A 15,275-nucleotide genomic window follows, 5' to 3' on the forward strand; every position below is an offset into this window, starting at 1 on the left:
TAATTTCATCACTAATGTAAAAAACTAAAAATACTATTTAAAATTTTCTTTCTATATCTTTTGCGTAATAATCAATATAAAAAGTACACAATGACATTTTTATAATTTAAAAATAATTTTTTACATCGATTCCAGAATAAATGATGTAAAAGGAATTTTTATATTTATTAAATAATAAAAAAGTTACCTAAATTAAATGTGATAATTTTTTCACTCACAAATTTTATTTTTAATATTACCTTTAAAATCACTACTTCGTAAATTATTATTTCTTTTGTTGCGGATATTAGAATTTTTAAATAACTGTCTCTTTTTTTTTTTAACTAGAATTTTAGTTTGTGGTTGTGGAATACACGTTCATGTTTATTATATAATTAAAGTTTATAATAAATTATATATATATATTATATGTTTTAAATATCTAAATTATATTTAAATTTTGTATAAATAAATATTTTAAAACTAGTTCTGACCATTATAACACTGTCAAGTGTCAATTAACTCAGTTAAGTGTTTATTTGTACACTAGGTGCCACAGTTTGTGCTTCTTTAATTTCTCAGTTAAATGTCTTGTAGTTGCTCCTATAAATATTCGATTCTTAGTCTGTGCTCTGCTGCTCTCTTATTAAGTAGGTGTTCATTTTTATGCTCTCTCTCCTCTTAAAATGTCCAGTAATTAAGGATTGAATTGATGGTGCAATAATGAGAACTAGGGGCTATTTTTTTTTTTATGAGTATGAGGAGTGATTTGAAAAATATATTATAGGATTAAATTATAATATTATTATTACTGTGAATTTGAATGCTTGATATAGATGTTTTTCGCTTTTAGAGAGTTGTAGGATTTTTTCTCTGCCAGTCTTTATGAAAATTTGCTCTCCTGATTTGCCATGAAGGACTTAAGAGGAAAAGAAAATAGCTAGAGATCAGACAAGGAATGGCTTTTCATAACTAAACTACCCTTGTTGATATTTTCTCTTAAGGTATTTTGTGGCAGACTAGGTCTTTTTTTATCTACCTTTCATATGCATTTTAGGTCATGGTAAAGTAATTTTATATTATTACACTTATATGCAAACTTTCTATGAGTAGACTGTCTCATTGAAGTTTATTCCCAAGATATTTTTTTTTTGCAATCTAGGTCTATTTTTTAGATCTCATCACTGAGAAGTTATCATTCAGTTCTGTAAGAGATTTGATTGCATAATTTTGTTCACAGATCAATGATGCATTCCTCAACAACCACATTAAGTAGAACGTGTGAAGTGAGGCATCAACTTACAACTGTCAATTTCCATGGGAAGGATCATTTTACTCCAAAATTACTCCAAGAATAAGTATATATATATATATATATATATATATATATATATATATATATATAATTTTATTTTATTATTATTTTTGTTAAACACTGGTAAGTTGTATCTGTATTTATGAGAACCTTGATGGCTGATGCTTACATCGACGAACTCATTCGTTCTTTATAATCATGGTTTGCCTCATCAATCTCATCTAGAAGAAAGAAATTAAAACAAAAAATAAGAGGGAGAAATGAAAATAACAATTGCCTTTTGCTATCTGCTCAATTATTAGATCATGAAAGGCCCAAAAGCATCAATCATTTAACTTGGTAAATAGTAGTGCTGTGAAAATGGATAACGGCCCATGACATAATATGGTGTATCATGGGTTGGAGTCGAATTGAGTTGAAAAAGATTTATAAATTTTAATATTATTGAAAATTTAATATGATTCACTTGAATTGAATCATAATGAATCTGGCTCATGAGCCCACTAATATATATATATATATATATATATATATATATATATATATATATATAAACTTATGGCCCACTTATATAAAGAAAAAGTGAAAATTTCACAACCCACTCAAAAAAAAAAAAAATCTATAATCTACTTATTCATTCAGCCAAATGTTATACTGTGAGGGTTATTTATTGGGTTAAAAACTTATTTTTGTGGAAGAAAAAGAAAAGAAATTAAAAAAAAAAGACAATATGGTTAGACATTAAATTTTTTTTATTTTTTTTAAATAGATTTGAGTGATCAGATATTTAAAAAATAATTTAAAAACATTTTGTTTTTAAAAATGACTAGACATTAGAAAAAAATTAGATTTTTTGTTATTTTTTTTTAAATTTAAGTGAGACAACCCATTTAACCCACTAACTCGTGGTGGATTAGACTAGACTCTTTTTTTGTTAGCTTATTAAAAGGTGAGTCAGGTTGGGTTGGCTCACTTATTAACCAACCCGTGGTGGATAGGGTTGGACAGGACGACTCATTTTGACAGCTCTAATAAATAATTATTGTCTCAATCAAAGAAATAATATATAATTATAATTATTTATTTATTGAAAAAAACTAAATCTATCTCATATCAATTAGAGATAAGTCGAATAAAAAGTTCATGAGAGATAACTTTTATTTTATAAACTAATTTTGTAGATTGAATTAATTTTAAACTCACATTTTAAAATAATATTGAAAAAGTGTATAAAAATAACTTAAGTCTCATATAAAAAACAATTTTTCCTTACAAATGGATATTATAAATTACGTTGAACGAATATTTCATTAGTAGTTTTTCTGAATAGAACTTTAAGCAGTATTATTACCAAAAATATCTCTTTTAAAGGTAAAAGTAATACAATAAACGTCAAGCCAAGAATTTAATTTTCACATGAAAAGATAAATTTAATTTTCACATACATCATCGTATAAAATTTTTACATAAACAAATACACCAGTATGTCACACACTAATATCACTCGTGTGGGACTAAGAATCAGGTACAGGTGGAATGAGATTGGTGGATTTCTTGATCTTGGACATGAACAACTTTTGAAAATCAGAATCAACGTTAAGAGCCACTTGTTCTAATGTTGGTGATAAGGCACCCCAAATTGATCTCCTTCCACCCAGCTCTTCAAATAAAGGCCTGTAAATAATATAAATATATAATTGGTCATTCTTTTTAGCACTCATATTGTATCATACTTTTGGATGACATAATCAATTATTCTTAAAACATGTTTAAATATAAATTTAAAATAATTTTTTTGCTAAAAATAAAGATAAAAAAATTCTTAAAAACACTTTTAACTTATATCTAAATAAGTTTTTAACGTTGTTAATTACATGCCATATTGGCATGCTGGTTCTTGGATTCTCAAATGAATAAATATTAATTTGTGTAAAATTCCAACAACTTACTTTGTAGTTGTGACAATAGAGTAACACTCAATTCCTTCTTCTCCTGCAATTTCAGCAAGGACAAAGTACTGTGGCACAACTAGCAAATGACCAACCTCAACTTTAGTATCTAATGCACGTTTTCCATTGGAGTCCACAATTTCAATTTTGCCACTTCCTCTAGCAATGTAAATTAATTGAACCGTAGGGCTTATTGAGTATGACGGTGCCTTAATGGCACCCGGTTCAAGTTTCACTCTTATCACACTTAGCCCAACATCTCCAATAAAAGGAAAATCTTCCTCCTTCAAGGTTTTGACTAATCCAGCATTTTCCACAACATTTTCAGGAAGTGCATCATCTATATTATACACTAGTTTTTTTGTGATGTCTATTTGGGGTTTAGGAATGTGCTGATGACTTTTGTCTAGCTTGATGATCAAAACTCCTATCTGGCTTTTAGTGAGCTTTTCCACCTCATCTTTGTCTAAGCCATATACTTTGCCTGTGAGCTCAGTAGAGAAACCTCCTATAATCCCCAGAGCCCCAGTTAGAAAGAAATAACTTATTTCACCAGGAATAAGAGCCTTTGAAGTTTCTCCAAGAAAAACAATAATAAAATCAGAATCTCCATCGTTGAACCACCAAGAGACACTTCCAATAGGTACTGGTATAACATCTCCCTTCTTTAGCTTCAAAACCACTTCTTCTCCAGTGTTAGGGAGTACCAACCCAACTACACCATCAGTCCCTGCACATGTCACATATAATTAGATTTGTTTATTTTGTATTCTACATAAAGTCATCAAATAGTAACGAGTTTGAATAAATTGAGTTATGTCAAGAATAATTTTTAATAAAATTATTATATTTTCTATAATAATTCATTATTATAGAAATATATATGAGGTCTGACCTTGAATGACATAACCTATTTTGGAAGAATCTGCATAATGAGGAAGGGCGAAGCCACGAGGGTGAAGCAGAAGGCGACCTGCACACACGTTATTCTTAGCCAGAAGTGGCACTTGAGAACTTGACCAAGTGTAATAACCTCCACCATCTCCCTCAAACATTGTTTCTGCTCTCCTCGGTGTTAAGTCCAACTCCATTGATTTAATTTTCCTTTGCTCATGAAAAGCAATCAAATAATTTATTAAATACGTGCTCCTTAGTTAGAAATGCAATTAATTGTTGCAATTTTGTATAACGTACTCTAATTCCTCCCACTGGGCATTTGATTCAATCATCCATCATATATACAATTATTTCATTAGTACAACTAGCTAGGGAAGTTAATTCTTCTACGTATATATAATGGTTCTGGTTATCATTATCATCAGGTTAAGTAATTAAGGCAAGAACATACGTGTTGTTTTGAATCTTTGAGGTATTGCAGGAGTTATATCTTAACGTATCATACATATACATAAGGTGTTATGACATTCAGTAGTTATCTTAATATATATGGAAGGATCCATGGAAAATAATAACTATACATACGTTAATAAATGGAAAAGTTAAAATCATTTCCTTTTCTTATTCTCGCGCGTTAACTATCTTTTAATCATCCCATTAATTTCCTTTCATGGGGTTGTGATCCAGCCAGCAGTTTCACTTTGGCATTCACATTTGAGAAGATCTTAAGTGAAAATCTTGCACTCAGAAGAGTGCATATATAACTATATATATCTTGCAACAAATTATGTATAAAAATATCAGATAAACCTTAAGTAGTAAGTGGTGTATGTACCTGTGATCTAAAGGAGAAAGAGATATTACCAAGACTTTCCTCAACTGGTCTTAATTTATTTTTGTTGATAACTAATCATAAGAAAGAAACAATGAAAACTCATCAGCACTAAGAGAATTTATATGCATCAAGGGATATATATATATATATATATATATATATAATGAGGAAGGTTCAAATGACACCGGTATAACTTTTACTAAGTATTACACATTCAATAACTTTAAATTAAATGTGAATTTTGAAAATCTAACCGTTAAATTGAAAGTTCATATCTCTTAAATCATATATATCAAATTTTATTAAAATTGAACAACAATTTGAAGGTAATCAAAGTGTTCATATTTTAATATATTTTGAAATGTATATATTACGTCAATTTTGTTTATGAGAATAAGATATCAAATCATCTTAGATTAATATAAAATTTAATATATATAATTTAATAGATATGAGCTTTTAATCTAATGGTTGGATTTTCAAAATTCATATTTAATATAAAATTATTGAGCAGTAAAAGTTATATATTGATAATTAATTTGGAAATATGTACTTTTTATATATCTTGGCGAGAAGAGAAAACGTATATGACTTTTCTTGTCAGTGAATTTAAATTTGACAACGAAACTAAACTATCGCCAACAGAATACGGAACATGCCTAGTTATTAAAGAAATGAAGCAAGAAAAAAAATTATACTAAAATAAATAATATGATACAATAAATAAAATAAATAATAATAATAAATCTATTCTAATAATAAGGGGATAATCCAATTTAGTTTTCACGTTTTTCTTATACTAATTTTTCTTTAATTAATGAAAAACAAACACTTTGCATTTTTATATATTTTATATTAAAAAAATTACAGATAGTGGGTGAGTATTAAAGTATTAAGTCTGTTGGTAAGCAATTAGCTTAAAAGTGAGAAAAAGTTACCAAAAAGAAAAATAAATAAATAAATAAAGACAATTGAATCATTTATAATATAATTTAAGAATAAAATGATCTTAATAAAATTAATAAGATGATTAACTCTATATATATATATATATATATATAACTACATGCTAATACAAAGTACAAACTATCTGTTTCAAGAAATTAACAAAGAAGATTTTTTCTTCTTTTAGCAGGTATATCTATACATATGTAATTTCTTTTTCCTGAAAATATTTAAAGTGATAAAGTGTTTGATTTGTAGTTAAATTTATAAATGAAATATGCGTAGTGATGACCATTTTTTGTTCATAAAGTCAAAATTGGATAACGTGCCACACTTTGGGATACGACGACGGCGTATGTTGCACACTAATGAAAACAATTCTAGAATGGAGTTTTAAATTCAACACGTGGGAATTCATGGGTCTCATTTAATTCAATTAAGACTGATAATTTGATAAAAAAATGAAATTAAATAATTAAAAAAAACTATTTTTTAATATTAAATTTTATCATATTTCGGATTTAATTTTAAAATTCAACTGATCCAAACCCAGAGTATAAATATATATTTTTATATTTTTATTTATAAAAATTATGATATCAGCTTTTTGTTTTAACATTTTTTTTGTATATGTAAAGTTATTATAATTTTTAAGATATTTTCTTTACGTTTTATTTTTACATAAATATAATATATCAAGTTGTGTAAAATTATTTTAATAATATGTAGTTCAAAAATTATACTGCTATTAACTATATAATAATTTATAAGCGAGATATTTGATGTTTTAATTTGTTCTATATCTTACAATATTTTTAATATTTTCTTTAAAAAATGAGATTAATTATAAACTAGTATTATATATAGTTAAAATTTATAATAAATTATATGTACAAATAAATATTATATTTTAAAAAATAAATTATATTAAAAAACTATATATATATAGATATTTTTTAACATAAGAAATATATTTTAGATTTATAATATAATTATTTTAAAAAACTAAAATTTAATTTATAAATGTACTGCCTGTACCAAATATTGAGTTCCACGTCGGTCTTAATTACGCTGCGACATCGATCACGTGCGCGGGCCTATAGTCAATGGGGCTCGCGGCCAATGTTGGTTCGACTTCAACTTCACTCTCGCCTAAAGAGAGAAAACCCTAAAACCATCAAGGTACGTCTACTATAAATACGAGACATTTATACTATCGAAAACTAACTTTAACATCAGAGTTTCTTTTGCAGGTACCACCTCCATCTCGGTACAACCAATATACCTAGGAGAAGAGGCTCATCAAGCTCATCGAAGAGATAAGAGAGATTACTCTCAAGACCATCTCATGTGAGAACAATAAATAATTATGATAAATAAAAATTAAATTAGATAAAAAGTTAACAAAATTTTTAAAAATACTTTTATCAAACAAAAATTCTTAAAAATACTCTTGTATAAAATAATATTTTATATTCAATTTATAAGAATTAATTACTCTTAACATCGACTTTTAAATTACATAAGACTTTTTGCATGCAGAATAAATATTAAAATTAAGACAAAGAGATAAGAGTATTATAAACTCTCAAAATACAAATATTCTAATCTTTAATTTATTAGCATTATTGTAAATTCTGTATTTAATGTATTGTCGGCTTTTACGCAATGGTGATCATGATTTTTATGTGCGAAAGATTTTGAGTGTTTTTATCCTAAACTCTTAGGGGAGTGTATTGGATTAGGATTTTAAAGGACTTTTTTAGTGAAAAAAAATCCTGCGGATTTTAAAAGACTTTGCAGGATTTTCACGACTTTTAAGATTTTGCAGGATTCTACAAGATTTAAAATTAGGATTTTAATGGATTCTACAAGACTTTTAAATCAGGATTTTAATAGATTCTGTGGGATTTTGTGGAGTTTTGACATTTGATAAGATTTAATAAGATTTAAAAAAAAATTCATACATTCAAATTTAAAAAGAGTCAAAGATAAAAATAATTAAAAAAACAATAATGTCTAGATAAATAATAATAATAATTCTCCATAATATTCTATCATCTTTTTATAGTATCCACTATCAATTGTAACAATTCATCGGAATCCTCCTTGGTCCAAGCTTCATAGTTTTCTTTCTCTTTTCCTTTTTCTTTATTATTTCTATGTAAAATAATATATGTTGAAAACCAGTTATATAAATAATTATAGATAAGAGACAAAATCAATAAAATTATATTATTATTTTTAGAAGCACACCAATTATACAAGATCGAATATATCTTGGCTATCCAAATGGATCAAATATCTCAATCATTATAACAAAAATGTAAAAAAGAAAATATAGAAACAAAAGATAATTTTTTATATAAAAAAAATTAGTATATTCGATACTGAGAAAATATTTAGATATATAATCTTTTTATATAAATGGAAGTATTTAGATATAGAGAATATATATATATATATATATATATATTAGTTATATATTATATGATAATTTTTAATGATATTTATAAATGTAAATTATTCTAACAAATATTTTAAAAATATTTTATTTTTTTAAAAATAAGCTAATAAAGGCATAAATTCTAAACCCTAAAAAATTAGATACTACAATGTCTTATGTTAATTTTCTTTTTTAAAAATATTAAAAAATCTTAATTTCACAATATAAAAAAAAAAAAATCATAGTAAAAAAAATAAAATAATTGTTGAGTCATAAAAGGAGGGATAAGAGTAACAAATTCAAGGGAATGAGAGAGTTCATAGTTTTTATGCTGAGAGGGTTCTTCCCCCAACTAAGATCCATTTTCATCTCATTCTACTCACAGAAACCCTAACAAATTCATCTTATATATATATATATATATATATATATATATATATATATAGATTATGATATCAATTTCATCTTTCACCTTTTTCTTTTCTTGATGTGTGTTATAAAAAAATTACCACTTAAAAGTTAAAATTTCAAGCATTTTTTTTTTGTTATATAAAGGAACAAATTCAACTACATAAAATAAAATAAAGCAAGTCAATTAAAAAGAATAAACAGAAAAATAGAGCAACTCAATGACACTATCATTTACATATCAGAGTTTCACAAAATAGGAGAATGGGATGAGAGCGGTACTACAATATTATATATGAGCAATGAATAATAGTATAATATTATTAGTAGAGAAAAAATAGAGAAGACAGGAGCATAGAAAAAAAAAGATGAAAAACTCACTTGAAAATTATTGAAACACTTGAAAAATCACTTCAAACAATCCTTCAAAATCCGTTGGGTTTGGATGGGATTGTTTTATGATTCTGGTATTTATAGATAACACTAGAAAGTCCTTCAAAATCCCTCTCACACAACAATCCTTTAAAATCCTTATATTTTTGAATACCAATGGATTATTTTTAAGTTGTAAAAAATCTCAAACGAATACCAGTGGATTTTAATGGACTCTTTAAAAAATCTTGAAAATCCAGATTGAATACCACTGGATTGTTTTTAAGTGACATAAAATCCTGATTGAATACCAATGGACTTTTTTACTCAAAAAAAGTCTTTTAAAATCCTATGAAATCCTAAACCAATACATCCCCCTAAGTGATGAAAAGAAATATTATATTTCGAAACAATGATATACTATATTTTTTTATTATCAAATCGTCGTAGTTGACAAATTATTAAAGTTTTAGAAGATTTGGCGGCTAATCAAATCCTCGCTCTTTACTTTGATGAATTTTTTAAGAGATTTGATGATTTATCATAAGATATTTTAACATTATAAATGTCACTGTGATTTGATCCTCTATTAAAAATGTGAAAAAACGGTACATATTCAGAGCAATGATTTACAGGTATAAAATTAAATATAAGCAATTTGATTCTATTATAAAACATAACGGACCCACATTGGATTGAGTTCTAACTTCTACGGGCCCAATATTCTAATTTAACTTGCACTAGGGCCCACCCCTCTTTAGTGATCGGATTCGGGGGTACCCCACGGCCCATGCCACCTAAATCAAAAAATAAAAAACATATTTTTAGGAGCGGAATTTATGACGCTAATTACGGAATATGCAGATGCTCCTAAGAACATCTGGTCCTTATACTACATCACTGTCAAATCAGCTTTGATTCACTTTATGAGTTGCTTAAATTTTAGCAGAATTGCTTCTATAAGTAACTTTACTAAAATTTAAGCAACTCATAAAATGAGCTAGAATTGATGTGATAGTGATGTGGCACAAGAGATTATTTATAAGCAACCCCATTTAAGATGCTCTAACACATGCAAAGCCACTCTGTAAACTCTAATGCTTCGTGATAGGGCTGAGGACACAATTTTGGCAGACAAAACCCGTCCAGCCCCAAGCCACAAAATAAGCTGCTGGGCTGTTAAGGTTGGCCCAAAACATTCGTTAAATGCATTTTCATTGGGTAATAATATATTTCTTTTATTATTTATTTTTTACTTAAATATATTTTTAGTCTTCAAAAAATAAATGAGTTTTAATTTTAATTCGTAAAATCAAAATTTACTCATATTTTAAGACTAAAAAACATATTCAAGTAATTATAATATTTTTAAACTTAAAAAAAAAAAAGAATCTCTATTAAAGATAAAAGCAGTCATATTTCGTAATAGAAATTAGTGATTAATAAAACTAATGAATACTTTATATCGATAAAATTGTGTCCATGTAGGCGATTATACAACTAAAAGATAAATAGTTATGGTGATTAACTAAAAACACAACGAAATTTTATCGTTAAAAATTACTAATAATGTCAAAATTATGAAATTAGTCATCCATAAAGTTAACACATACTTTACTGTTAGAAGTTGCTAATAGTGTTAGGGTTATCAAGGTTGGATTTTTTGTTAGAAGTTGCCAATAGTGTTAGGGTTATGAGGGTTGGATGTTTTGCTATGGTTAATGACTCTTCTGCCAAGAAAGAAGATGATCTCCAAGGTTATAGCACAAAAAAAAAAAATCAAGAAAAAAAAGAGGAAATAACGAAATTCTCATCGTGTGAAGGGTCATAAAAATCGTTTAGATGTAAAGTTTAAGGAGTGTTGCACTCTACATTACAATCCATTCCTTAAACGACTCCAACAAAAACTTTGGAAAGAGTACGAGGAGTAACTACGAGAGAGGACTTATCTGGTTCCAAAAATCTCGTTGCAAGTGGCTTCAGTTCGAGATAAGAACACCCACTACTTCCTTGGCACGACGATCACTCGTAGGAAAAAACTGTGTAGAGTCTTAAAAACAAACTGGGGGAATATGTATATAAAAAAAGGACCACATGTTATTATAAATCCTTGTTTGAGGATTCAAAACCTCAGGTTCCTTTCCTCCTAACCAAATGTTTTCCAGAATCGAACATCGAGGATATTAACAATATATGAGCTTGCATTTCAAAGGAGGAGATATACAATACTATTAGACATATGGGGAGTTTTAAAGCACCTTATTGGGAAAAACCCAAGTCCCACATCGACTAGAGATTAGGCAATTGAATAATATATAAGTGGAAAGCAACCCTCACCTTACAAACCGGTTTTGTAGGGTTGAGTTAGGCTTAATCCACTATTCTAAGATGGTATCAGAGCCATTTAGATTACTTTAAAAATGGGCCACCCACCATTGATGCATGTCTCATAGGCACGAGGGGGTGTATTGGGAAAAACCCAAGTCCCGCCAATCCTAGATCATTAAAAAGGGCCACCCATCATTTATCCACGTACCAAGCTCAATAGTGCTGGACGTGAGGGGGTGTATTGGGAAAAACCCAAGTCCCACGTCGACTAGAGATTAGGCAATTGAATAATATATAAGTGAAAAGCAACCCTTACCTTACAAGCCGGTTTTGTAGGGTTGAGTTAAGCTTAATCCACTATTCTAAGACACCTGATCATAGTGCTGGACGTGAGGGGGTGTATTGGGAAAAACCCAAGTCCCACATCGACTAGAGATTAGGCAATTGAATAATATATAAGTGAAAAGCAACCCTTACCTTACAAGCCGGTTTTGTAGGGTTGAGTTAAGCTTAATCCACTATTCTAAGACACCTGATCAGATGGTTTCCAGACATTGTTTTATCAATCTTAATGGAACACGGTGGGGTCAACTTTGTGCCAACTTATAGCTGAGGTTGAGGAAGACAAACAGAAAGTCACTTGTATTAATGATACGCTAATTATGCTCATTCCTAAAGAAGAGAATGTGACATTACTATGACAACTCCAACCCATTAGCTTGTACAACGTTTCCTACAAAGTCATTACAAAAGTCTTTGCTTATAGGTTGCGTAATGTAATGGTTGGTCATGTTTGTCCCCACCAGTGCAATTTCATATCATGGAGGCACAATAGCGATAAGCCGATAACACAATCATAATACAAGATGTTATACATTCCATGCGCAACAAGAGATAAGGGAAAGGTTGGATGATGTTAAAAGTAGATATGGAAGAAGCTTATGTCAAACTTAAATGGAGCTTCATTAAAGATACAGTTGAAGATATAGGGTTCCCTTAGGAATATGTAAGTCTAGTGATGGCATGCATATCAACTACTAGGATGAAGATTCTTTACAATGGTGAAACTCTGTTTGGGGAATTCGTCAAGGGAACCCTTTATCCCCTGTATAATTTGTGTTTTGTATGGAAAGGTTTTTCCATATGGTTAAGATTTCCGTAGATAATGGTTTATGGATTCCCATTAAACTTGTAATGAATGGCCCAAAATTGTCTCGCCTTTGTTTTGCTGAGGATTTGGTCCTTTTTGTGGAAGCAAATATAGACTAAGTTGAGGTTATTCAAACATGCCTTGACCTTTTTTGTAGCAGCTCTGGTCAACTTGTTAACAAGGATAAAACAAAGATTTCTTTCTCCAAGAATGTTTCCTGGCAGGTTAGGAAGCAAATTAGCGATGCCTTTGGGTACCAAAGAATTGTTGATCTTTGGAAGTATTTTGGGGTTCCACTTCACCATAAAAGAGTCAGTAAGACCACATATAATAACATCACAAGCAAAGTTTCGTAGCGTATGAGCTGTTGGAAAAGAAATTGTTTGTCCATGGCTGGACGTGTGACTCTATCCAAGTCTGTGTTAAATGCTTTACCAGCTTATACTATGCAGAATTCTTTTCTCCTCCGCTCTCTATGTGATGAATTGGATAAGAACACTAGAAAAATTATTTGGGGGAGACGACGATAATACCAGGAAGATTCATATGGTTCATTGGGGAACCATTTGTCTACCTAAAAATCTAGGAGGTTTAGGATTAAGATCCATGCGAGAAACCAATTATGCGTTTCTAATGAAAGTGAGTTGGAACTTTTGTAATCAAAGAGACATTCTATGGGTCCGAGTGGTTCGTACCAAGTATCAATGTCGTGGAAATATTAACCTCAAGATCATTATGAGGCAGAATCACTTGAACCTGCGGTGTGTGGACTAAAATCCTTAAAACTTGGTCTAGTTTCTTAAATAACATTATTCGGAGAATTGGTGATGGGAAATCTGTTGATTTCTGGCATGACTTCTAGCTGCTTGGCCTAAATGGTGCAAAAGTTGCTGATTATGTCACGTTCAACAATGCATGAGACTTGAACAAGCTCAATCATACCTTTCAGATGAAGCCTTGAAGGTTCTCCAAGCCCATGCAAGGCCTATTCGTGAAAGAAAGGATGATGAGATGGCTTGGAAAGACTCTCCTGACGAATGTTTTCTTGTTAAATCTGCTTACCTTTCTCTCCTGAATAAGGAACCAGTTCACCCCTTACCTATTTTCCCTACCATTTGGCGTTGGAAGGGGTTTGAATGCATTAAGCTGATACTTTAGAAAGCTGTCCACAATAGCTTACTAACGAACCTTACTCGCAGGAAGAGAGACTTGACCATTGATGATCTTTGCCCCAGATGTCACATGGAGCAGGAAAGTACTTGACATGCACTAAGAGACTATCCTATCATTAAAGTTGTCTGGTGCAATCTCATGAATAGTCACCTTGATTTGACTTTCTTTGATGAATACTACCAGAGCTAGATTATTTATAATCTTAGAGTGCGAGGGATCGAGCATTAGCACTGGTCTTCCATGCTTGCATTTGTGGTTGATGATATCTAGAGAGCCAGAAATAATTTGGTCTTTGAGCACCAACAAACTAATAGCCTTGCTTTTTCCACTTTTGTGCGTAGATGGTGGCAAAATATCTCCAAAGCATACGAGTATTGCTAAGGTACCCCCGATATGATTTTTACAAATTATCTCCTATTAGATGGTCACCACCTCCTTTTGGATACATCAAGTTGAGTTGTGTTGGAGCTGTCCATAACCCAGGAATGGAAGCAGTGTTTAAGGGTGTCATAATAAACCATTGGGGAGGTTTTTTGCTAGGCCTCTCATGTTATCTAGGTAGTTGCTTGGTTCTCCAAGCAGAGCTTTAGGCAATATTTTTTGGTCTTCAAATTATCAAAGACAGAGGCCTCTAAGAGAATATTATCATTGAATCAGATTCGGCTCTAACTATAAAATTCTCAATAGGGATTATTAGAGCACTCATAATTGTGCAACTCTAGTGAATTCAATAATAGAAGTGGCAGATTTGGAACAAGATCTAGAGAGCAATCACATTTTTAGAGAAATTAATGAAGTAGTTAATTATATGGTTAATCCTGATTTTGTTAGTGGGAAGAGTCAGCATGTTTTTATTACCCTCATCTAGGATTTCTTTTACTTTAGTTAGTGATGCTTCAACAATGCGTTTCTTTAGAGGTGTTTAATTTAGGCTATTAAGCCCCTTTCATTCAAAAAATAAAAAATAAATCTAAGGAAACAATGAAAATTCAAAAAAAGAGAGGTTTGTGAACTATGTTAAAAAGGGGTAGAAAATCAGACAAAATGCAAAACATAACCATATTACACAAATAAAAATAGAGGATGTTTAAATGTTATGATGATAAAAACGTCTTTGTGACTAGAATATTTATATATAAAGACAATTCTTTATTTTGATATACATAAAATTTTTGACAAATTTAAATTTTAGCATGAAAAATAAGAAATTACACAATAATAATTAATTAAAGATATAAATATTTTTAATCTTATAAAAATTGTTGCCAAACAATTATAACGACAAAAAAGTATTTTATTAACTTTTATATTCGAATAAAAGTAGAAATTATTTTGTTTCTATTGCTAATAACTTATTATAACTTTTAGTTATATATAATAAATATATAATTTTTTAAATAAAAATGGTATTTTATTTTTTACAATCACAAACTAGGTATTTATTATATATATATATATATATATTTATTTATAATAGT

The 15,275-nt window shown here is 29.2% G+C and overlaps 1 protein-coding gene across 1 annotated transcript; it reads right to left on the reverse strand.

Annotated features, from left to right (window-relative positions):
* Nucleotides 1-2,686: 2,686 nt before the first annotated feature.
* On the reverse strand, nt 2,687-5,109 carry LOC109797938 (cocosin 1). Its single transcript, XM_020358116.3, has 4 exons — nt 4,976-5,109; nt 4,139-4,347; nt 3,244-3,973; nt 2,687-2,968 (listed from the first exon to the last, which is right to left on the reverse strand). Exons 2-4 carry the CDS (start codon nt 4,332-4,334, stop codon nt 2,809-2,811), a joined length of 1,086 nt encoding a protein of 361 aa, XP_020213705.1. The 5' UTR covers nt 4,335-4,347; nt 4,976-5,109; the 3' UTR covers nt 2,687-2,808.
* Nucleotides 5,110-15,275: the final 10,166 nt, after the last annotated feature.

The sequence above is a fragment of the Cajanus cajan genome, chromosome 2, assembly GCF_000230855.2.
Source record: "Cajanus cajan strain Asha chromosome 2, NIPB_CcT2T_4, whole genome shotgun sequence".
In the NCBI taxonomy this organism is placed as follows: Eukaryota; Viridiplantae; Streptophyta; class Magnoliopsida; order Fabales; family Fabaceae; genus Cajanus; species Cajanus cajan.

What these genes read in the sequence shown, in the direction of transcription:
- LOC109797938 (XM_020358116.3), bottom strand. Translation starts at nt 4,334, where the DNA reads ATGGAGTTGGACTTAACACCGAGGAGAGCAGAAACAATGTTTGAGGGA. An exon ending in AATAGGTTATGTCATTCAAG is followed by an intron (nt 3,974 to 4,138) that starts GTCAGACCTCAT and finishes TGACATGTGCAG; the next exon opens with GGACTGATGGTGTAGTTGGG. An exon ending in TCTATTGTCACAACTACAAA is followed by an intron (nt 2,969 to 3,243) that starts GTAAGTTGTTGG and finishes TATTATTTACAG; the next exon opens with GCCTTTATTTGAAGAGCTGG.